Genomic DNA, 26,109 nt, shown 5'->3' on the forward strand with positions numbered 1-26,109 from the left:
GTATGTTTTAAACCACTTGAGTAGACGACCTCCAATTCCGATATGCGTTAGTATCATTAACAAGGTTTTGTGTGTTAGTGTGTCAAATGCTTCTGTTAAGTCAACGAATACGACTAATGTTATTCTGTTTTTATCCAATGCAGCGTTTATTAGGTCTCTGAAATCTTCCAGGAGTGTTGCTGTTCCTTTATTTTTTTGAAAGTAATATTGTGTTTTGGGTATGACTTCAAATTTTTCAACGTACGTGGAGAGTTTGCGATGCAATGCGCTCCATGATTTGGGTGTGATTAATGCAATCTTTAGTGTTTCAGGTATGTATCCCGTTTCGAAGATTTTATTTAACAGTTTTTGTATAACTGGACATAGGTTGGTTGAGTGTCTCTTGATGTCTTTTGGTCTGATTCCGTCTATCCCGGTCCTTTGTTAGGGTTAATTTGTTGAATTGCCAGTGATAGTTCTTCTTTTGTTACTGTGGGGAACCACATCGACAGGGTTGCTCGTGGACCTAGTGGAGAATTGTTTCTTGTAGTTTTTGGACAGAGTTCACGAAGTGCTGATTAAAGTTGTTTGCCAACTGTTTGAGGGATTTGGGGTGGCAAGTAAAGCTGTGTTTTATTGTTTCTGAGGCAGTGGTTCTGTGTATATTGTCCAGCATTTCATTAATCAGGTGCCAGGTTTCCTTTATGTCGTTCTGAGCTGTTGTTAATTTGTTGCTGTAGTAGTTTATTTTTGCCGTTCTAATCTGTGTTGTTAGGAGATTCCATTTTCTTTTGTATTCAGCGACTTCTTCAGTTGTTTCCATATGACATCTTTTCTTGTATGTCTGTTAATATGTTGTCTGTTATCCATGAATTCTGTTTCGTTTGGGGTCATATTTTTATTTTTTTTAATGCTTTGTTATATATTTTGTTAAATGCAAGTTTAAGATTATTGTATACAGCTTCAGCAGAGTCTAAAGATGCTATCTGCATCCAGTCTGTTTTTCTGATTGCATCGTTTACTATTGTTTCGTTTAGAATGCTATACTACTGTTCTGTAGTCTCAGTGAGTTTTGTGGGTTCTGGTCAGTGTGTAACTGTAATGCTGTGAAATAATGGTCTGCCAGTTTGCATGTTATGACGGCTGCAGTGTGGCTGTTTGGAGGGGCCCTTATATTTATATGATCAATGCAGGATGAGGTTGTTGTATTTCCGACTATCTCTTCTCGTGTATACGACTGTATGGATGGGGTTATGTTATATGCCGATAAGAGTTCTAGTTATTGTTCTGTATTGTTATTTATGTTCCTAATGTTTATATTAATGTCTCCTATTATTATCAAGTATTCTGAGGTGCCTTCTTTCGTGGCTGAGAGCCATCTGTTTAGTTCATCTAGAAAATTTGTGGTGCTTAAGTTGGGTGGTCTGTATATTGCGTTTAAAATCAAGGAATTTTCTTGTTTGATGTTTTTAATTTCGATGCATATGTTTTCTGCGTATTCTAATTTATAGTTTATTTCTGTTACTTCTAGTTTATGTTTGGTGAATATTATTATACCACCGCCTCGTTTTGTTTGTCTGCAGTGTTTGTGTTGTTGGAAGTGTGGCATTTGGTAGATGGTTGCCTCTTCGTTTGTCGTAGATACTTCAGTCAGTATTAAAATGTCTATGTTGTCTGTATCTTCCTTCAGATAAGCTTGCAGGGTCAGCCAGTATTTTTGAATGCTTCTGATGTTGATGTGGAGAATAGATAGTCCTTTTTTGGGGATTGTTTCCATTCTGTTATTGATTTCAGAATGTGGCAATTATCATCTTCCGGAGTGATTACATCTGTTTGATGGGCTGCGTTCATGTAGGTTGGTGTGCTGTTCCTTCTTTAGGAGTCGTCAATATTCCTTTTGATGTGGCAGCCTGTTGAGGTCTTTTACAGATTTCATTTCGATTGGTTTTGTGTCTTGTTAAGGAATATTTTGCTGTCTCTTATCCATATAAACTGGTAATTGTTTTCTGTTTTTACTTTCCTTGTTTGGTGGAATAGTTTCTGGTAATGTGGCATTAAGTATTCGGACAAGTATATTGGGGTATTGTCGTGGTCTCCTTTCAGATTCTTGACTACTGGTTTTTGAATCCTGTTAGCTTTTATAAGTGTAGTTTTTGTTGGGCTGTTGGCGAGTCACACCATTACAGGAGAAGGACGGGAATTATTTTCCGAATTAAGTATTCGGACAAGTATATTGGGGTATTGTCGTAGTCTCCTTTCAGATTCTTGACTACTGGTTTTTGAATCCTGTTAGCTTTTATAAGTGTAGTTTTTGTTGGGCTGTTGGCGAGTCACACCATTACAGGAGAAGGACGGGAATTATTTTCCGAATTAAGTATTCGGACAAGTATATTGGGGTATTGTCGTAGTCTCCTTTCAGATTCTTGACTACTGGTTTTTGAATCCTGTTAGCTTTTATAAGTGTAGTTTTTGTTGGGCTGTTGGCGAGTCACACCATTACAGGAGAAGGACGGGAATTATTTTCCGAATTAAGTATTCGGACAAGTATATTGGGGTATTGTCGTGGTCTCCTTTCAGATTCTTGACTACTGGTTTTTGAATCCTGTTAGCTTTTATAAGTGTAGTTTTGTTGGGCTGTTGGCGAGTCACACCATGACAGGAGAAGGACGGGAATTATTTTCTCTTTTCCTTTTTTGTGGTAACCGATGTACTGACTGGATATCTTTTGATTCAATGGGAGAGCCAATTTTTTGGGTTAGTTGTATTACGGTGTCTCTTAGATGTTCCGTAGCAATTTCTGGGAGACCATCTACGAGGAGATCATTTTTGTACTGCTGTTGGTTTAAGAGTTCGTACTGTTGCTTTAAGGAGTTTAGTTCTTGTCGTAGTTCCGTTGCCTCTTTTATTAGATTATGCTGTCTTTCCGTTAGCTCTTTAATGCAGTTTTTAATTTCTCTAACTGTTCTGTAATACATCTTCTACCGAGTTATTATTAAATTTCATAAATTCCTCATATTGGTTGAATATTTCTGTAATTTGTGCGGTATGTTTTTGAAATAGTTCTCCAACAAAATCGATTAAAACAGTCTTTTAGGTTTTGTAATCTATTTTCAAGTGATGCATTTAAAGTTGGCTCACCTGGGTTTCCGTTGTTCTTTTCTTTGTTTTTAATTCCCTCTGCTGTTGATAGCTGTTTACAGCCTGCGGTTGTTTTCTGCATTAGCTGTTTCCCGGCTACGGTCGAAGGCGAAATTCCTTTGTTGTCTCTGCAATGGGGACACTTCCACTCGTCACGCTTCGTGTTTGATTTTCGCTTCCAAGTGGCATCGGACAATCCCGAACATAGAAAATGCATGTTTCTCTGGCAGTTCCTACATGTTATGTAGTTTTCTTCCCCCGTTAAGTCTTCATGGCATTTGTTGCACTTCATATTTCTTGTTTGACGATCTTGCTGTAATTTCTAATATGGCCACTTCCTTTGTTCTCGTCTCGCGTAGTTGACCAACATATACTGCGAACTTTGAATACTTATAATTTACTTATTACTTAACATATACTTACAGTTTTTACATCAATATGTTCGTCGTGAAGAACGGAATTCACTGATACACTTTAAATTTTAATTCAGAAGAAAAAAATCTACTTTGCAACTTAAAATATGGGAGCATTGAAATTAGCGTGCTTGCTACCAAAGCGCCCTCTTTAATAATAATAATAATAATAATAATAATAATAATAATAATAATAATAATAATAATAATAATATATTTTAATATAATAATTTTTTTTTATTGTTCTTTCAAATATTTACATATGTACAATGATCATCTATTCAGTATATTATTTTACAAGGTTCAGCACTTTGTGCTACGTATAATGAGATTTAAATAGTAATGTTGATAACAGTTTTTTTTTATATAACAATCATAATAATAATTTACAATTATATTGTTCAGAGTTACATAAGTTGTATAATATCACATGTTGTGGTTTACTATTTTTTTTTTCAAGTTTGAAAAGGTGTGATTATACAACAGTATTTACACATATGCAACCTGAATATTATGTGTCCTTATTTTCACAAACATACGGTGTAAACTCATGATTTACTTTTAAGATTTTTTTTTTTTACATTGCATACATTTGTTACAGTTATTATATACATTACATACATTTGTTATAATTATTATATACATTACATTCATTTGTTTACCTATGATACATTACTTACATTTGTTTACATGTGATATTTACTTTACGTACATTGGTTTACATGTGATATTTACTTTACGTACATTGGTTTACATATAATACATACATTGGTTTTCTTGTGATACGTACATTACATGCATATGGTTACATATGATACATCTTGGATGAGAACTAATTTTTTTTTTCCTTTCATCCTCGAAGTTTAAATGTAAGCTTATCTGAGGATGACACCAGTTGGTTATTATGTATTGTTTTTTTTTGGTTTTTTTTTGCTGTGTTAGGACGCTACGGAATCTATGATTGAGAAATTCGCCCGCGCGCACTCACACGCAGACGCACGCACGCACTCACTCACACACACACACGCGCACGCGCACCCCCCCCACACACACAATAAATTGGAATGTACTGATGCATCGCTGAACTGGAAGCCTGAGCGAATATATTGTGTTTCATTAAGTTTGTATGGTATTTTGGGTGCGTGTTTCTTGTTCGTAGTATGTCCTTAGAGCTCTTTTCAGGCTATTGTAGTTTGTAAGGTTTCTGTATTCAAAAGGTAATTTGTTTATCATGTCTGGGATGTAGAAGTTTCGCGTGGCCTTTGCGTAGTGATTATTGTATTTATATGTGATATAATTAGTAGTCTGAGGTCTTGTTATACGGTATGTATTTCCGACTGTCCTGTAGTTGGCATCGAAATAATGTTTTAGCAAGGCTGCATAGTGACATAAATGTTTTGCTGTCAGTATTTTGTGTTCTGCCATTGCAATGTTTATAAGGTCGTGATTTTCTCTTTGTTCCCAAAAGATCAGTTTTGTCATTTTGTACTGTAGCGACATTAATCTATTTAATTTGTAGGGTGCACAGAAAGCATACGTTGTTATCGCGTATCTTAGTATATTTTGGCATAGTGCTTTGTATATTAGTGTTTTTAGGCGTATGGCAACTATGTCTTTTAATCTGTAGAGTTTGCCACTTATTGTTCGGAGTTTGTTGTATAGATGGTTTATGTGGCTATTCCAGTTCATATCTGCATCGAGGTAAATTCCAAGGTATCGTATTGTTTCAACCTGAGTGATTGTAGTGGTTTTGCTGTTCTGTGTGTTTTTTGTGTTAGAAAGTGGATGTTGGATGGTTATATATTTGTTATCAACTGGACGAGTCAGTGGATTTCTGAATATCATTAATTTTGTCTTTTCTGAGTTTAGGCGTATGGAATTTTTCGTGAGCCATCATAGACATGATCAGATTTATGTCATGTTGCACATTTGTTTGGGCTATGCTTGCGTTATTATGGATGGATATTATTGCTGTATCGTCTGCGTACTGGAATAATAATAATAATAATAATAATAATAATAATAATAATAATAATAATAATAATAATAATAATAATAATAATAATAATGTGCCAAAGTGCGGTATATTCTTCCAGAAAGTGTTTTTTTAATTACTTTCAAGCTCTCTGCCTACAAGTGCAGAAATAATAAAATTATTTGGTATTTCTACCCAGTGTCATCGAATCTGTCATTTCTAATAATTGGAGGAATCGACCTTGGCCTGGTTGGGCAAGTGGTTCTTACCCACTCTCTAATCATTACAGGAGGCCTGAAGTGGCTTAAAAAAGTTTCATGTTTGTCTCCCGAGCAAGGTTTCCAGATTAACAAAAAAAAATAAAAATAATAATAAGTGTGTGTGTGTGTGTGTGTGTGTGTTTGCGGGTGCAAATGGGTTAAAATCTTTTACACTTTAGCACAGTAGGTAACATAGAGGCTAGATAATTCAGCACATGGCTTTAAACAAAAGTTATTTTCAAAGACAGAAAAAAAAACGCTAAGTGAGCTGATGTTTTTTGTCACCTTGTAGATGCCTTGCAAAATTACTAAAAGATATCGGGAATGAAATATTCATTTCAAGGTGCTATTGTAAAGAGTTTCCAATATTCGATTACCACAGATATGCCAGTTTCGAAATTTGGATCGAAAGTTACCAACTGGCAGCAAGATCGAACGAAAATAATTTATTAATCGAGGATCCGTAAACCATCCAGAAGAAATCCCCCAAAATAACAATCATTTGTACATAACCTTACTGTTGAATCAAAATTCTTAAGAAATCACAGAGCACCCGCTGAAAACCAATTGTTGGTTGCCTCAGCGATACGCCAATTTTTTGCGAATCACAATTGAAATCTCTTCACCCATCGGACAAGAAGAAGAGGATATTTTCGTCTATCTAATAACCCCCTATTTATTCCACCTCTGAGCAGTCTCGTCTATATCAGAAGAAGAGGGGGAAAAATCGCTAGCAAACAGCAAAGTATCAAATGCCACGTGCTGCGACAAAGCCCATTTACGTTTTGCTTCTGACACCGATCGATCTTGAGGACAAAGAACAGTTGCAGCTGGTCAGGTTATTGGCGGTCGAGGCAATATTTTGTAGCGTCTTGAGATCGTCTTTTCACTACTGGAGACTGTCCATCACCTTGATTGGAAAGCATCGGAAGTGAAGAAGTTGAGGGCTACTGAAGCCATAAAATAAAGATAACACACACACACACACACACACACACACACACACACACACACACACACACACACACACACACACACACACACACACACACACACACACACACACACACACACACACACACACACACACACAATTACCTACCCGAAATAAAAGCGCTACTTGCCATTTAACAGAGTATAGGTGGCAGTATATGACCGCTGCTGTGCGTGTTGTGCATGGTTCTAATGAAAGTATTACAAACAGGAGGAAGTTGTCATGGTTCAATGTCGGCGAGATGATTCATTTATTGGTGTTTTCATTATGAGAGGCTCTCGAGCCAATATAAGTTGTTAGCATGTACATGTCATATGGATCAAGAGATTCCTTAGATTCTTCAGTGAACTTTAAAACTTGACAAAATCTACTGCTAAGTTATTAAAGCATCATTCCATGTGTATTGTCATACATGAGCTAAAGCTAGCTAATTATAAAAAATAGGTGAAAAAATAACTGATGGAATGGTGTTGTGTGGGATCACTGCAAAACAAGGACATCCCCGAAATGTTTTCTTTTGTCATTAATTCAAATAACAAGGTTAAGCCTAAATATAATATAATGTTTATAGCATATTTTTTTAACATTTTCGAAAAGAGAAGATTAACAGAAGGAGCATTAAATGATTGCCTTTGCGTGTAAGTTGAAGAACTTCATTTTGTATTTATTTATACTTAAATAAACTGTTGGAATGAATATATTAACGTAATCAAATATCAGAAATGGACTTAGAGTATCTGGACATACCTTTAAAATATCCCTCAACAGGCTAATGCGTTCTTGCGATATCTCTTTCATCAAAGTTGGACAATAAAGAAGTGCAAGCCAGGTAATGTAGAAATATTAAACGACAAATAGGATCGTTAGAGAAAGCTGTTACCATGACAACCCTCTTAATGCATGTGTAAATGGTGATGTGCAGCCAAAAACCACTTATGAAAGAGCAAAATATGCATTATTGGATTACAAAGTAAAAAGGCTTTAATACATTACGTTATGTAAGAAGAGAAACCGAAAGTAGAATAATAAATGCAATTATATTTATTGAGTTTCGCTAATATTCAGCTATTTGCAAAACATTGTCGAAATGTTGGTGCTAGAACTAACGTATTGATAATTCTGCAACTGGGCAGCCTGGTTGACAATTCCGAGACCTTTGAAATAGATTTTGCATTTGGAATAAGAGACTACTCTGTTTACGTAAGGAATTGTCATTAGAAATAAAAATGTAATCATTTTTGATTGCTTTAATAATGTCATCCATAAAATAATTCTACATAATTTTGAAATTCCAAAAATTTTGGAAATTTTGGATTCCAAAAAAATTGCCAATTCCAAAAACGTTGTAAATTGTAATTATTTTGAAATTTATGATTTCAAATTGGAATCCCGAAAATTTTAATTAAAAATTATAAATTGTAATGTTTTAAATTTTGGAGTTGTGAAAAAAACTGTAATTTGTTTAAATTTTATTATTCCAAAAAATGGAATTCTCCAAAATATTTCACTTGCAAAGTAGCCTAGTAAATAAATAAAATTAACTAAAATAAATTAAAAACCTCCATTGCTTTTCTTTCCACATAGTACTGCCACCAAATACTATTGCTTTTACGGTCGAAGTACTCATGAGCTAAAACATTACAACAACCTACGTGTTGGGCCTCCTTTGGCCCTGTCTTGGCACCGAATCCAGTAGGTCATGGAAGGTGTCCTGAGGTATTCTGGACCAACTAAATTAGTGAATAACTTCCAGAAGTCAACGACCGAGCGATGCACTGGTGTTGACCAGCGGATACTGCAAATGTTCGATGCCACAAATGTTCGATGGGATTCAAATCAGGAGAATTACAGAGCAAGGGGAACATATCCAAGCATTTCGTGCTTCTCTGGCTGCTTAATTCTCCTGATCCATCGGGATAGATTGTCACCATGTGGAGCAAGACAGGTCGGAAACAATCTCCAAGGAAGAATTATCGGTCAAGGCCTGTTCAGCGTGGGGAAGTGGAATCAGTGATGTCCATGAGACCAATCTGCATATCAAGATACCGGCCTATTTCGGGCAGTCTGGTTGGTGAAAAACAGGTTGAGTAGTCATAATGTTTTGGCTCGTGAGTGTATATGTAAATGAAGAACAAACAGACAGAAAGTAATTGAAATCAATAACTATAAAATGGAAAAACGAACAACTTCCAGATGTTGAAGCCTTGTAAGCAACCAGCATAAATTTAATTAGTTGCCTGAAACATAATTCTTGCTAAGTAAATCTCGTACGGTTCAACTGTTATGAATTTTCATTTTTATTATATCCGAAAAGGCAGTTTTATATTCAAGACAGAAACGGAATTTGCTTTCACGCAATGTAAATGACCCTACAAAATGTGAATTGCAAACATCGTCTTTCATCCGATACACAATTTCCTACTATTATTCGAGCAGATGCACGAAGCTCTTGCAGTTTCCGGTCCTTGCGAGATGTTTTAGTGCACGAGGTTGCAGGAATGAGAAAGTGATTTATTCCAGCCGCACTTTCGTTATTGGTCTGGTAATAACATACTTCAGTTAGTTTAGTGGGTTGCGAGCGTAGATTTACACACCCACACACCCACCAGAAAGACCTCGGTGAAGCAAGAATGTTCGGTGTTTGTTATGCGCCAAGTTAAGAATATAATATTTCGCAAGTTTACGTGGATTTGTTTAATTCGTGGCTGCAGTTTTAATGAAAGAAACTTGAGCTTTAATTAAATACTGTCAGTTACCTAGTAGATTATTAACCTTATGTTACATCACGGAAATGTCTCTAAGAGGAAGAGCAAATGATGTATACAGCGGTGGCAAACAACTTCTGAAGTTCCTTCTGAAAACTAATTTATAAGCGAGTCCGTCAACTAAGAAATATTTCTGGTTTGCTTACTTCCAACCTTTTGAGTTCAAGACTTTTGACAAACTCATCATTAACCATATGCATCTACATGAGAGTAATTTAAATATTTTATTAGGTTAACAGCATTTAAGGTCTTTTTCTTTGTTTTCATGTCTTGTTGCGGATTGTTATGATTCTAACCATTAACCATTTTCAATTGACTGATATTTGTTAAAGGTCAGAAATTTTTTTTGCATAGAGAATAATCCATTGTATTGTGATCTGCTTGGAAAAAATTACAAGATGGCTTTGAAATAACGAGTTATTAAATGCTTTCATAAAAATACAATATCGTCTAATCTGATCGATTTGAATCGAATTTTAATAACATCTATTCAGTAAAAGATCTTCAAATATACAATTCGTTTCAAATATTCATTTAATTAAACTATAGAATTCAATCCAATCAAGTTATATACAATTCAGTTCGATTATACAACGAAAGATTTTCCATTTACTTTCAGTCTACCTTAGAATGTCAGAAATTACAAATTTTCTTACAAATTTTCAAATTAATTTGATTTAATCTATAATTTCGTTTTATCTTATTTTTATAGGCGGGTTTTAATACCATGTTATTTCATATTTTGTCAGAGAATCTGTTAATTTATTTATTTCCTTGAAGTTGTGGGTTGGTGGATATCAGTTTGTATGTCATCGACATTGCTCATCTCATTTACTCTTGGCAAGTATTGAATAAAAGCAGATGTCAGTACAGATTAAGGCTATACACCGCAAAATAGCATCGCGTGTTTCAAATATGCTTTGAAAAAAAAATTTTTTTAAATAACACTCAAAGACACTGGTCACCACGGAACAGTTTAATTCTTGGAAACTAGAAGTAATTCAAGCCTGGCACATGGTATGGTGGTAAAAGAGTTCAACACACACACACACACACACACACACACAAATACCATGTTGGTCCTGCAAACACATGCTCTTTAAACTATGGGACTATGGAAAAAGAGGATCATTTGTTGGATAATCAGATTCTCCACCATGCATGATGATAAACATCAACATAAACCTTGGAAGCGAACCAACAGAAATGTGCAACATGAGTGCAAATCAACTTGCTTTCAGTCGGTAAATGGATCTCTTTACATTCATGAAAGATGAATAGCACAACTATTCATCTTGCGTGTAAGATGAATAGTTGTGCTGATGAAGTATGCTTTCCCTATGAATATTTGGAAACATCTCTCTCTGAGGATTGAATTTTACAAGTTTCAGATTATCATCGGTATGTGGAGGACAGGTTATTATAATCACCAGTAATTACAGTTCACCCTTGGACAACGCGGGGATTAGGGACACCGACCCCTACGTATAACTTTTGACTCCCCCATGAACTTGATTACTGATAGCCTACTGTTGATTGAACGGAATCTTTACCGATAACATAAGCAGTCGGGTAAGACATGTTTTGTATGGTATGTATGAATAGCATACTATATTCTTACAATAAAGTAAGCTAGAGAAAAGAAAATGTTATTAAAGAAAATCATAAGGAAGTGAAAATACATTTACACTGCTGTACCGCATTTACCGTAAGTTTACGTCGTCTGTTTACAAGATGAATTGTTCGTCTGTCAGTACTTACATCAATATTTTCTTATATGATAAAAACACCTATTTCCGTATGAAACTGAGAGACCAGATAAAGGTTCCTCACGTGACTAAAGCGAATCGAACCCGGTCTTTCCAACCAAAGGGATTCGTCTATATTGACTTATTGACTGAGCTACTGAGGCTCAGGCTTTATGTGGGTCTAGTGCAATCGATACGATTGGTTCGCGGTAGCCTAGCCTATACATTCATGAATGAATCGTTATAAAAATTAATTAATTAATTAATAAGTTAATTTTATGCAGTTATGACTTAATACTGCATCTTTACGTAGGTTTACATTTCTCTCGACTGCAAATGTGCTGTCTGTGTGTGCGTAAGTTTGGATAAATGTTAACTTTTTATAATAGACTTTTGTATATTTTATGGTAGTAAATGATAAAATAGACTGGTATCCACATATATTTTATGAATTCATGACATACCCACCTTTTTCTTAATATTTTCGATATTTCTAAGCCTAAGCGGTTCGTCTGCGAGTTTTTGCAAAATTCGATTGTCGAAATTTCTTAAAAACTTTTCCAAAATATTTATTCAAAAAAAAAAAAAGGCGTATAAATGGATCCGCATTCTTCAAAGGCCAACTGTATATTGAAAGGTATATGCTCTGTTTGAGATAATAGAATAAAAAATAATAATGAATAAATATATTCCCAATCTTGGTCAATGTCTGATGTTATGCAAGTATAACGGGCTACTCCATCACTTAAAACGTCAAATTCATTATGCTAAGTGAGTTTTTGTTGAGATGGGTTCTCTAATTAAATAAAATGTTAACTTCATGGGATCAATCTCTTTTATTTCAAACTAAGCTACATTTCATACACGTGACATCAAATTGGCATAATTGCAGTATACGTGAGGTGTGTATGGGTGTCATCTTATGAGGTCATCTTGATAGACGCTAACTGAAACGTGAACGTGTAGTCTGCACTGTTGAGGGAGCATATAATGAGATTCTTCGTGTTTTTATTGTTTATTGTTTCAAACAGTATCTAACTGGATATGTTAAAAATTTATAAAACTCCCGAAAAATCGTATTACATGGCAGCTGATGTCACAACTGAGACGTAATGTGGTTCTTTTGAAAGACAGAGCACCACCATATTTTGAAAACATTGTTTATCAATGGCTGACAGCACTGGTTAGTTATTCTGTAAGCAGTTGACGCAGTTAGTAGTTTGAAAGCTCAACTAACTTGCCTTCCGTGGAAGTGTGCAATTACGCTAACAACGCCATCTACCGGAAAAAAAACTGACAGCATCAGCTTGTAAGGTAAAACCTACACAGTAGAATTCAGCGAGTATTTTGGAGGTGAAAAAACGAAAAAAAAAAAAAAAAAAAAGGAAAAAGAGAGCACCTTAACACAGATTCGACAATGTTGCCAAGAAGTGTACAAGCAGCGAATAAAGAGATGAATAATAAATAAACTGGAATTTTTTTTTTTTTTTTTTTTTAGGCTATTCGAGTATTTTTCTCTCAAAACTTTTTATGAGTTTTGTTTTTTCTTCCAAGAAATCTGTGCAAAGAAACTCTATCGAGACTGAAATAAATTATTACAGCGTAAATACGGAATGTTCGTTTAGCCATTTGGGAAGGGGTTCTTCATTATTTACGTGTTTTGGATGTTGACCTACTACGATCTGTGTAAAACGAAGAACTCCTTTTAAACTTCTAGAGTTCTTCAAACTCTGTGTGTGTGTGTGTGTGTGTCAAGAGTGGTGAAGAAATACGAAAGAAAATTAATTTTTTTTTGTTCCTTCAATACGGTGAAGGTAGTATTTTTGTTCATTTGTGTTTGTTACTTATGAACGACAATCTTGTTTTTCGATAGGCGAATCTCTTTGTGGGAAGGTGGAAGATGCACTCGAGTACAGTTGAAAGTGTTAAAGACGTGAAACCAGATATCAAAGAGTTTGGCTGGGTTAAAATCAATGAATATCTAAGGATATCTGAAAATGGAGATTTGTTTCACTTCCCAAGAACATTCGTTTTAGTGTGATGAGCTATAATACGAATCAAAGAATAAATTAAAAATTGAATACAAAAGAACTACGGACAATCTCAAAATATTTCATGACTAAAATTGCTTCTACTTTTATTCTTCTGTCGTTCATCAGTGTCTCTTCATGTAAAGTTTAACGGGATTTATTTTAAAATATATACTTTTTTCTACGAATCTAATCATCAGCAGTTTTGTCTGCTATTTGAATAAAAGCATTTTTATTTTTGATAGCTTTGCAGTCAAATATCTTTGGGGCGGTGTCAATGATTGAACATTACGATAAAATATCACGCAAAGAAGTGAAAGTTTGCCATTTGATTCTGTGTGTTTTCTCCAATAATCAGCATTGTTAAATAACTAAATCGATTTAATAATTTGTGTCCCTTTTCATGGCATATCCTCAATATACAGTTTCTCTCTTCCCTTAGAAATAAAGTAGATTCTACATTCGTTATCACACTGACTTCGTCCTACGCATGATCATATGATATTGTTCTCAGTTTATTGCGTCAATGGGATCAAAAATTGTCCACCAGAGGTCCTTCATATTGCGAGGTTTGTATGAATACATAACAAATAACAAGCTGTACAAATATTTTCGATATATTGCAAGCTGACAGCTATAATAACAGCGGAACTCTAGGCCGTGTAAAGGCTAGTTGGATATACTTGAACTGAGAAACCCACGTTAATATCGAACTGCATATAATAAGACTAGAACCGTTCTTCTTCTTCCTCTTTTTTTCTTTTTTAAGAAAGAAAACTTTACGTGAATGAAGGTTAATATGTCAGCTACGAAATAACTTTCCTAAGTATGTGGTCGCATGCTGTGTCTGCTGTCAGTCCTTGTTACGAAAGTCATCAAACAACGTCAACAAGCAACAAGAATGGTACGGTTGAAATTCACTTCGGGAAACTTCTCCCCACCCCCACCCCTTGAAGTGTTCTTTTTCTTTCGCTGATGGGAAATCGTTAGAAGCCCTGGTTGCACTTCTCTAATGAAACAGTTCGAAGTTGTTTAGTACGTATACCATTCCTTGACTGTTCGGGTTATTGATTTCCAAAATGATTTGGGAGGCGGCTTTCTGTTTGGGTGCCAATTCGTACTGTGTGTTTCTGGTACGAATATTCTACAGACTTTCGATACTTTCAATATTTTAATGGCAAAAGGGGAAAAAAAACAGAGATTAGATGAATGTCTTCTCTTCCTCCTTCTCCTTTCCTTCCAAAATATAATTTTATTAATAGTTTTTCTTTCGTTTTTGCAATAGCTGAAAAATGAAGTAAATAGCTATAAGGAGGTGGTAATACTACACGCAGATTAAAACTAAAGGTGAAGTCTGTTCTTCTTCAGTGAATTTAAACTCATGATCACGTCATGCCTTCAAACTCGTCATGAACGTCCCTTTTGAAGCCACACTTTCGAACTCGTTACAAACTCTTCTTCAAACCACATTTACAAATTCACCTTCAAGCCAGTTACAGCCAGCTTGAATGAAGTTTAACTTCAACTTTGTGCAAATAAGAGTAAATTAATGATTGCAAATGGGTACACTTGAGTTTCCTCATTTTGTTACTAAAAGCAAAAATATTCATTATAAATAAAACTCCTAAACCGTGAGGAGACTTAACTGCAGCTTCGTAAATAACTAAAATGTCCTAGTCAAAAAAGAAAATGCGATAAAACACAGAAGAGTAGAGAGTGATGGCCATTTTAAGCATTCCACACAGCTCACGCTTGTCATTACTTGGATAGCAAGGAACAGACATTTGGAGAAACTCCAAATGTTTCTCATTCTGCTTATGTCACGATCCACTTCAATACGTGCACTTGATGAGGTGATCATGGTGCAGTAGAACGTCCTAGAGCATACACAGAAACCTGGACATGTCCTTACAAATGGAGAAATTTGTGTTCTAGTAAATTTCAAATATTAGTAGATTTCTTCCTGTGAAGTTTTACACCAACTGAATACGTACTTTTCAGTACGGCGAATTCATACAAGTTCAGTCTCCGATTATTGCTCATGAAATATTCATACCAGACGTGGTTTGCCAATTCCTATTACACTGGGCAATATTGGAAAGGACCTGGCTTGAATAATTGCACGAAAAAACTGGGTTATTGCATAGCTTTCTGCAAGGAATGCCAATGGATTAATTATGCATTGCGTACAAGTTTGTGCAATACTTTTCCAATAACTGCACGTAGAGAGGGGTCGCAAAACTGTCAGCTATTAGCAATCAACGTAATTCTGTGAAAGAATTGCATAATAACTAGTGTGACGACATCGTCTTAAAATAACATCTACAAAGTTCTTAGAAGCAGGTCATTTTATGCACACGACACACCAATATAATTGTGTATGTTGGTCTCTCGATCTATAACCATCTTTTTTGTTATCTATTTCAGTGTGTTCTTTGATGCAAACGGGAATAGCCGGAATATTCGGACCCCTGTCTGACATTACTAGCATGCACGTGCAGTCTATATGCGATGCCTTGGATGTACCTCATGTAGAGACTCGATGGGACTTCCAACTGCAACGAGACGACTTATCAATCAATCTCTTTCCTCGTCCTTCGGTTCTAAGTCATGCCTATGTGGACCTTGTGAAGGTATGGGGATGGAGGACCTTCTCTCTGGTTTATGACGAACACGAAGGTAAGCAATTCAATGTCCATCTGACTGAACAATACAATGCATTCTCTTATAACTATTTCTGTGTTGTTTGAATGGGATAAGTGATTACTTTTGAATCTAAAGCGAACCTTTAGATTCTCCTGAGCTTTATAAAGAAAATTTATGATAGCTATTTCAGTGTTCTAAAAACACTGAAATAAAAAAAATTCTCATAGTACATATTTGTAATGACTGTGTGGAAAAGTTGCTTATATATGTTTTTTTTTTCTATTTTTCTTTCAGTTTTTAGATCCAGTCATTTATTGGCTGTATTTTACAATTTTACTTCGAACGTTATGGTTAAAAGGATATCGTTTAAAATTACTTGAAGACAAGATCATTGAAAGCTACTAACAAGCAAGAATAAGGAGATTATTAAAAAAACTTATAAATAAATTTATATTTGTTGTACATTTGAATCAATGCAGCAATATACTTATTAGTAATAAACAGACAGTGTAACTGTGTATATCACATTTGGAGAATTATAAGATATGTTCAAGATGGAATTATAAACTTAAAACTCTAAACAAAAATAAAAATTAAAAAACATATTTGCGTGCGTATAGAAATAATTGAATTGTCAGTTCAATTTTTAGGATAACACTGGCCAACAAAAAAAAAACATTTTTCTGCTGATTATGATCTGACACTTGTTTTTTACTAATTTGGGTGCGCTGATTTCAAATATCAAACCCATTTTTCTCTATCACGTCAGGTTTTTCCTCTATGGCATTTTCTTTTTGCTAATTTGTAAGTTTTTGATAGTTTTAAGGCGGCAGTACTATTTAGAGGATCAAAAAAATCGATTTTTTAATATTATTTTCTGAAAGTATGTACTTTTGAAAATCTGTTCCTAACTTCTTATCAAGAAATTCGAAAAATTCCCGAAGATATAGCCTATTATTCAAAGTGGTGCGCAGATCAGAATCGGAGCGCTCACCGAGCTTGCTTTATAGTAAACGAATAAATGCGTAAGAACCCGTAACGGTACGTACTGGCGCTTTAAATGCGAGAGAGGCCGATAACCGACCTAATACATTTAGGTGATGAAAAGTAGGCGATGACAACTGCCTAAAACAAATGACTGACTAGTTTTGCTCAAGCGGAATTGAATGACTCAGTAAGAGAATTGGGCCTATCAAAGGAATCATTGGAATTGTTAGCTTCAAGATTAAATGAAAAAAGCTTACTGGAGCAAGATACGAAGATAACTTTTTATCGTAGCAGGGAAAGTAATCTTGTACAATATTTTAAACACGAGCGTGGGTTTGTTTACTGTAACAATGTGTCAGGTTTACTAACTGAAATGAGTGTTGTACAATATCATCCAAATGAGTGGCGTTTATTTATCGACAGTTCAAGCAGAAGTCTCAAGTGTGTCTTACTACACAATGGGAATGTATATGGCTCAATTCCTATTGGCTATTCAGTCTCCACTTGAAGGAAACATATGAGGACATTAAAAAGGTTCTGAAGTTATTAAAATATACAGACCATAACTGGATCATCTGTGTGGATCTTAAAATTGTGAACTTTTTACTTGGCTTTCAAAGAGGATATACAAAGTTTCCGTGTTTTTTATGTTTCTGGGATAGTCGAGCTAGAAACCAACACTGGAGTCAGAAAACACTGGCCTCTTAGAATATCCTTAAATGTTGGAGAACAGAATGCTAAAAATCAACCTTTTAATTTAATCGACAGAGAAAAAATCATTTGTCCACCTCTACACATCAAACTAGGTCTTATGAAGCAGTATGTTAAAGCTTTAGATTTACAAGGTGACTGTTTCCAATACATATGTGAAAAATTTCCACGACTTGGTTATGAAAAAATTAAAGCCGGTGTATTTGAAGGACTGCAAATTAGAACTTTAATGAGAGACCCAAATTTCATCAACTCTATGAACGAAATTGAGAAAGAGGCCTGGACTTCATTTACGATGGTTGCGAATAATTTTCTTGGAAACAAAAAAGCGTGCAATTACAAAGATCTAGTGGAAACAATGTTTGAAAACTTCCAGCGCCTAGGTTGCAACATGAGCATAAAGCTTCATTTTCTATACAGTCATCTTGATAGATTTCCCGAGAATTTAGGTGCTGTAAGCGATGAACAAGGCGAAAGATTTCATCAAGACTTAAAAACTATGGAAGATCGGTACCAAGGAAGATGGGATTCTCACATGATGGCCGACTACTGTTGGAGTATTCAAAGGGATTGCCAAAACAGAACACACAGCAGAAATTGCTACAAACAAAAATTTATTCCCTGAAACTCATGTGTAAGTAAAATTGTTATTTTTTTATAAATATTCTTGTAATTTTTAATGAATATTGTTAAGTAGTTATGTATCTAATTATCGGCCTCTCTCGCATTCAAAGCGCCAGTACGTGCCGTTGCAGGTTCTTACGCATTTATTCGTTTACTAACAAGCGAGAGCGGTGAGCGCTCCGATTCTGATCTGCGCACCGCTTTGAATAATAGGCTATATCTTCGGGAATTTTTCGAATTTCTTGATAAAAAGTTAGGAACAGATTTTTAAAAGTACATACTTTTAGAAAATAATATTAAAAGATCGATTTTTTGATCCTCTAAATAGTACTGCCTCCTTAAAACTATCAAAAACTTTCAAATTAGCAAAAAGAAAATGCCATAGAGGAAAAACCTGACGTGATAGAGAAAAATAGGTTTGATATTTGAAATCAGCGCACCCAAATTAGTAAAAAACGAGTCTCATATAAAAGTCAGCAAAAATTGTGTTGGACTGTGTAATTTGTGGCTCTTTTTATTCTGAACTCACTTTTGTGCTATCAGATATAACCTGTCAATAAACATCCCATCGAAACCGTAAACAGAAATTATCTGTAATTAACGTTTTTTCCCAGACAGGTAGATTAACGATTGTAATTATGTAGCAATTAAATTCGCCTTTCCAATTATTCCCCTTCACTTACTTTGAAGAAAAGCCTCCATATTTATTGCGCATTAATTATAGGGACAGATACGTTGTGTTTAGCTTCCTGTGACTGGTTGGTCTAGTTTCCAAAAGAGAGAGAAATGCTTTAAAATAAAATTTCTGCAACTGTTTTTGTGCACATTAAATTTCAAGATAGCCAAGGATGAAAACAATTATGTTGTATATCAGTAACCTTCTCCTTCCTTTGCAACTCGTTCTTTTTATTGATTATGTAATAACTTTCTCAGCCTCTCCTTTATCTGCCTTATCGTAGACTTTTTTTAACAGTTTAGAAACGAGGCGAATATTGACCGCTGGAAACTTACTTCTTGTGTATCGCGATAAGCATTGCAAAATTCACAAAAGAATATATAATAAAGGATATGGAAAACTCCATGGTGTCTATTTATAGGAATTTCCTGAGGCATATCTTACGAAGCATCGCAAACATGGCGTGAGTTAATGTTAGTTTCATAGAAATTCGAAATATCTCTTGGTTGTTGTTGTTGTTGTTTTCATATTGAGAATCAGATTACCATTCTTGATTTCTGCGCACAATTTTCATTTCAGGCGTGATCAGACTGCAGGATTTCCTAAAAGAAGCTCAAAAGAATGACTGGAAAGTACAACTCTATCAATTCAAATCAGGGCAGGCATATCGGGACCTTTTCTGGAGAGTTAAACTGACCGGAGAAACACGTATTGTGCTTGATGTGCGTCGGGAAAGTCTCCACACCGTCCTCAAACATGTGAGTCGTTCTCTGAAGTTATTAATATTATAAATAACTAAAAAAAAATGTTATTTTTAAGTCTTCTACATCCTATTGTTATTTTCTTCTCCCGCTATGGTGCGTGCTACCTGTTTAATTCTCTGAATATACGTAGGATGTTATGGCGTGATGATAATCAAATAGAAAAATTTATTATCGTCAGCCTTATCCCATTTTTCATGTTGTTTATTAGGCAGTTTGATGTTTACCGTCACACGAATGCTATTATGCTTCTATAAATAACGATTCAACCAAATTTAATGACCTAAATGCTTCTGTTTATACTTGGTTAATTATAAGTCATAGTTAGACACGAAATATACAGTGCTGCCATCTTCTGGGTAGCTTCTGAATCTAACTCAAGAGCAACACTCCACATTCATTTTCTACATTTAAAAAAAATTAACTTTTTAAAAGAAATTTAACAAATACGAATAAGACATGCCATCTAAACTTCTTAAAAGAATAGTTTGAAGCTACAAAGAACTTCTCATGGGTTTTCGTGACTGTTTAATTAAGTAGATAGCGAACAAAGACATCTTTCGACTAAAATGCTCACGTCATTGAACAACATCATGATCTCATGCAAAATCTCAAGTAAATTACGCGCTGTTTTATTTTTCTTTTTTTTTTCTAAACGTGCTAAGAAGAGATCGCGATTAAAGCAGTCGGTGCAGCCCAGTGGGTGTCGTTTTTGCAGAGGAAAAATCGATTCTGCACTGACTTACGCATAAAGACGAAAGTGGACCATTAAGATTTCTCGTCACAAGCAACACGAACTTCCTACGTCGGAACACATTTCAGTGTTAAGTCTCGAAGGAGAAAAAAACAAGATATTAAAGGAAAAAAAGTCCTAAACAACAAATTACCATAGTTTTCAGGATTTAAATGTCTCTTATAAAATGGCTTTTATACTTCACTTTTTTATGATGCCTTTTATCCGGTAGCATCCACTCTCACCTGGATGGGAATCTTCCGACTTATTAACGTAGCTACCTGCAGTTAAGTGCTTTACTATTTTCAACTTTATAAAAAATAAAAATAAAAAGTTAAAAGAATGAGAAATTATGAGATTCTTAATTTTTCTTATCCTTTATTCATATTTGCTCTCATCTTTCTTAGTATGTTGTTTAAATTTTATTGAATTCTTGACACAAATGAATTGTTGGAGATGCAAAACCTATCTTGGGTTCTCCCCTCCGATGTTTTTTCTCAACTGTAGGAAGGATGGCAACTAGGTAATACAAAAACGATTCATTGATTGCAGGGGCGGCTCGTGCATACGCACTGCGGAACTGCAGCATCCCCAATTTTTCTCGACACATAAATATATTTATTAATTTATTTATATTTGCTTGTAATATTTAATTTTATCGTCAACAATCCTATACAATTCTCTTATTTTGTATAAAAATAATAAAAATCCATCTTGTAGTACTTAGGAGGGCGAAGGACGCTAGCAGCACTGTGTTTACCACAGTGTCATATTGCTACGCGCGCAAGCATATGCACATCATAGTGGGATGCGAGCTATTAGCGAAATGCGGCACTGTCCGTCGCGCAGTTCCACTGTTGTTTATGTGTGAAATATACATACACACTGTACTTACAGTGTGTATGTATATTTCATACACACTGTAAGTATATTTCATACACACTGTAAGCCGATATTATACAGTTCAAATAGTTTTCTCCGTTTGTTGTCTACTGAGACAGAGATAACGATAATATTGCTACTCATTTGTTTCCATGGCAACAGTCGGCTTTATTTTGTGCAGACCAGTCGATGGATATTTTCGCTGCTATGTTCAGAAAAATATCGTTAATGTCAACTTTAATTATTTATTACTCGAAATTTACTGTCTGCCAGTAGGGTTCGAGAGTGTCAGCGTTTTAAACCCGTGTCCTTTTATATGTCGTTAAACTGTCTTTTGTACTTAGTTGACAAGAATCGAGGAACAAAATAATGAAACTGGAAGGCTTCGTGAATGACGACGCAAATGTGGAAAAAGACACGGAGAAGAAAACAAACGAGCCATTTTTTGTGGGAGAGTATTAAAAGGTCAAAGTTTTAAACTCTGAGAGAGTCTTCATTCTCTAAGACTGCATGAAAAAGAGAAAGTCAGCATCATCGAGAACGAGCTTTCAACTTCGAAGGATCGCTCATTTGAAGAAACATTAAGAACCCAAAGCCATTACAAATCAGCGTTTGATAGAACAGGACTCCGGAAGTTTATCTCTTCCTAAAATAGTCGGGATTAGTGAACGAATTAGGTGGGAGCAGATCTTCATCCATTCCCATCGTGTATGTAAGAGAAATACGAAAATGCCTACAGATTATTATTTATCCAAATATTTGGATTGACCAATATTAGTTTTTTTCTTGGAGTTTTCCATTATATGAATTAGTAATAAATAAACAGACCATCAAAAAATAAATTGCTATCCGTCATTTATTTTAAAATTAAAATACTTATCCTTGTACGCATGTGCGAATATAAAAAAGTTGCCTAAAAGCGATGACCTTAATGTTTTTTCCTACCTTCTATTCGTTAAAATATTATTTCATTCTTCGCCAAATAATACAACAAGCAATAATTCTACCTTCCCGCAACGCAGTATTAGATTCAAAATTTAAGATAAAATGAGTTTGGATCGACTGGAAATTTTCACAGTACAACAACATGAGCTCTTTCCATGCGGAAAAACTGCTCTTGTCTGTCAATTCATCATAGCATTTTACTTTTTTTTTCTTTCTTAGAATTGTTTAGATATTCTGTTTGGATAACTCTAGGGAAAGACTAGAAGACAACATCCATCAGAATGACATATTTCGAGATATCTTTTGAAGCGTCGGCCTTTATCTCTAGGAAACTAAACCACAACTAGATACCATTTTTGTGGCTTAGATTTCCATTAAAAAACACTTTGAGGGGAAATACCGCTTTTCTCAATTTCCAAGGGCAGCTTTTACTGCAGCGAACTGTTTGCCTTGCTATTTGAAGACATTCTTTCCTTCTCTCTATTCATACGTAACTTGTTTTGATACAATAGAATATCCCAGTTTTTAAACTTACTAATATACATCGTACACCACATACGAGTTGGTATCATCGTTTGCATAATAAAGATATTTCTTAATAGTTTTCCAACACTACCTTGTTTTCTTCATTTCTTAGGCTCAGCAAGTAGGAATGATGACAGAAAGCCACAACTACCTCATCACCTCTCTGGTAAGATATTTTTATTCACTCGAAGCGATCTTATTAGTAGTCTTTCGATGACTAATTTAGTAAATGTTGTTGTTTATTTATTAAATCTGCATTTCGTTGTGTAGTAGTTTTCTAAACTTGTAAAAATGCATAGATTTGAATCACTATATACCGTGTGTTTGAGTCGCTACTAATGATGTTACGTAGTCATCTGAAATATGCGTTGATCACACATTTAACATGTCTAAAATATCTTCGTAGCTTTTTAAAATGCAACCGTATGGAGAGGAGAATTCACAGCATTTGGAAATTCACATTTCTCAATCAGGAAAGTGGCACATTTCGTCCCTTATCGATCTGTTTAGTAGTACGATCTCCTGTAATCCAGAAATACTCATTTAGGAGTAAAAATTTCAGACGAGGGACGTTTTTCCCTAAGGATTTATAGCGATTAATAATAACGTAAACATCGTGAACACCTCGGAGGGTATAGGATAATAAGACAGCGCCTCGTTATCAGTAAATGAGGATGGTGATGACGGCTTTCAGCTTTGCTGAATTATCCAGCCTTACAGAGAGAGAGAAAATGTTCTCTCTCTCTCTCTCTTGGTTTGGATGGTGCCCTTTGATTCGAAAGACCTGGATACGAATGTCGTCGAAATCAAGGCTTTTCATCGGAAGGTGAGTCTTCTCGTGAGCCGGTCTCACAAGAAGGTGGAAAGGTTTATCCTTTCCGGAAATTAGGGTTTTTTTTTTCATCTCGTAAAATAAGCAAGCTAACGAAAAGAATGAACGTAGTTAGTAGTCATAATACATCGAGTCGCATAGCCTTAGATGTTTCGGAGGTAACTCTAAAATAACAGCTGATTTTATTCGAAACAACTAAGGCTGTGAACGTATGGAGTTATTACTGTGAATATTTAATATCGAGAGATTTACTGCATGCTGATGTGGATCTCCTCTACAAAGGAGGATTACGGATACATTTGTACTCGCACATCACCTCCAGAGTCGGATCGAATTATCCGATTAATTTTTGGAAAGTACAACAAATTTAGACGAGTGAGAATATTTATGATCCAGCCGAAACAAAATGAAGAACCGAATTTACCTAAAAAGTTGTGATTTAAGAAAGGTTTGGCTTTAATGGTTGCAGTCAAAGTCAATACTGAAGCCATGAAGCATTACATATTGCTTTTTTGGGTTTAGAAACGAGTTGTTATTTTATCATGAGCACCAAGTGCTTTAAAAATGTGTCCAAGTGCATTCTGAGAAATCTGCTTGTCCAATCTCAGTCTATGTTTCGTTATATGTAAGATAAATGTCGCTTCTCATCATGGCTCGTTGTTTTGACTCGAATGGAAAGTCGTGAAGCCACGTTTTGTCGCTGGTCATAGTGTGGTTCAAAATGTCATTACGATTTCGGCAGTTCGAATCAGAGATGACGTTTGGGTGTGACTAAATGAAAGTACTTTGTGATAATGAAGCACAGGCTGATGTTGCAAAAATACTGGCAGTAAAAAAAAAAAAATTGGAAAGTGTCCAATACAATCTGTTAAACCCTCCCGAAGCATGTAACAAAGAATGTTGAAGCGGAACAAGTAGTGGGGTAATTTAAACGCCACAAAGAAATCTTTCCTACAAAATATTTGACAGCCTGGTGACTCATCTTAACGTCCACGCCAACTTTATATAACTGAATCCGGAACAGCTCCGCTAATTGTTGTCCTGGAACTGAACCATCCTTAAATCCTTTTTTATTATAAAAGACAGTGAGTAACAGACAAAAGCATAAAAAAATTAATTCTACTTAATTGGGAAATTTTCGAAATATTATCGTAAGTGATGATTTGGGATGAATAAATGATTTGAGAGAAATCATTATCCAAAAAGTAGTTACAGATTTAGTAATCTGTAACTATCGGACCACTTAAATTTTTCATAACAGTTCATCATCTAGTCCTGTATTTCACACGCCGATACATACACAACATTTCTATTATAGTGAAACAACTGGCTGAATGATCTATGGTAAGTAGTTTCTTTTTGGTGTGATAGTTCAATGTTCAATTTTGACAGTCGAGTTTACTTTCTTTCTTCGGTAGCTTGAATGCAAAAGAAATCTTGGCAATCAGTCATCGACTATATCACTCACTACAGTTTAAGATTAGGAAACGTGTGTGTGTGTGTGTGTGTGTGTGTGTGTGCGTGTGTGTGAGTGTGAGAGAGAGAGAGAGAGAGAGAGAGAGAGTGAGGAGAGATAGAGAGTACAATAAAATAAGAACCACACGTACTTCTATCTTGTCTTCCACCTAACAGTGACTTTTCATTAGCAATCAAATTTCTCGAATAATGTCTAACGAGTTCAGAGAAAGTACTTCAAAGTACACTAAAACGTTACTCTTGAGATGCATCGTCTCAGAAATCGGAATTAAATCCAACTAGCAACATTATTTGTTTTGAAATGAAGTCTGATCTTTTGTATTCTAATTCTTAAAATGTTCTGTGCTTATGTACAGCATACGACCCACGCATCTCTTGCATCTCCAGCTGTACATCGAGTCCAAATCATAAAAAAGAACTAGGATCTTTCCATTTTATTGAGAAATATTTAATGGAATTAAATAAGCTTTGTAGAAAGGAGAAAAAGCTTAGAGTAACGAATAACCAATTTTATTATTCCTCCATAGTTACGTTAAAGTTCTTCAACGATATTTACTTAGAAAAGAAGAGCTTGCCAAAGTTGATGGAAATCAGGTAATACTAGTTGATAAATTACTTTGGAAAATTAATTGATTTGGAGACTTATTCTCTAATATCCGGTGGGAACTCTTTTTTTATAGAAAGGCTTTCGTTATGCTTACCTGACGAATAATAAGAAACCACATGCACGGAGTTAACCTCTGTACGGAATCCATCCAATAATCCGTCCCATGCAAATAACGTTTTTCAAGGATGCCTACGAGGCAATTTTAAAGCTTCTCTAATTATTCGTAACCCGAAAAAAAATCACCAATTCCCTTTTCTATCTTAAGAATATAAAAATGGACTTGAAACTTACGAAGTGGAAATTACTTGCGGACGTGAAAAGGAATTTCTATACTGCGCAATGCAACTTCTAAAGAAAAATGCCGAAAATATATAAAAACGTGACTCCACAGAATTAAATAGA

At 35.1% G+C, this 26,109-nt stretch overlaps 1 protein-coding gene across 1 annotated transcript in view; it reads left to right on the top strand.

Annotated features, from left to right (window-relative positions):
* Positions 1-15,791: 15,791 nt before the first annotated feature.
* The window catches only part of LOC150100894 (glutamate receptor ionotropic, kainate 3-like), a 34,708-nt gene continuing 24,390 nt past the window's right edge, over positions 15,792-26,109 (top strand). Inside the window, exons 1-3 of the mRNA XM_090401467.1 lie at positions 15,792-15,981; positions 19,526-19,704; positions 22,905-22,958. Of these exons, the coding sequence (XP_090257593.1) occupies positions 15,792-15,981; positions 19,526-19,704; positions 22,905-22,958 (423 nt within the window). The remainder of the gene's footprint in view (positions 15,982-19,525; positions 19,705-22,904; positions 22,959-26,109) is intronic.

This window comes from Typopeltis vanoorti, chromosome 12, assembly GCF_054136105.1.
Source record: "Typopeltis vanoorti isolate ZY-2024b chromosome 12, IOZ_Tvanoo_1.0, whole genome shotgun sequence".
NCBI classification, from domain to species: Eukaryota; Metazoa; Arthropoda; class Arachnida; order Uropygi; family Thelyphonidae; genus Typopeltis; species Typopeltis vanoorti.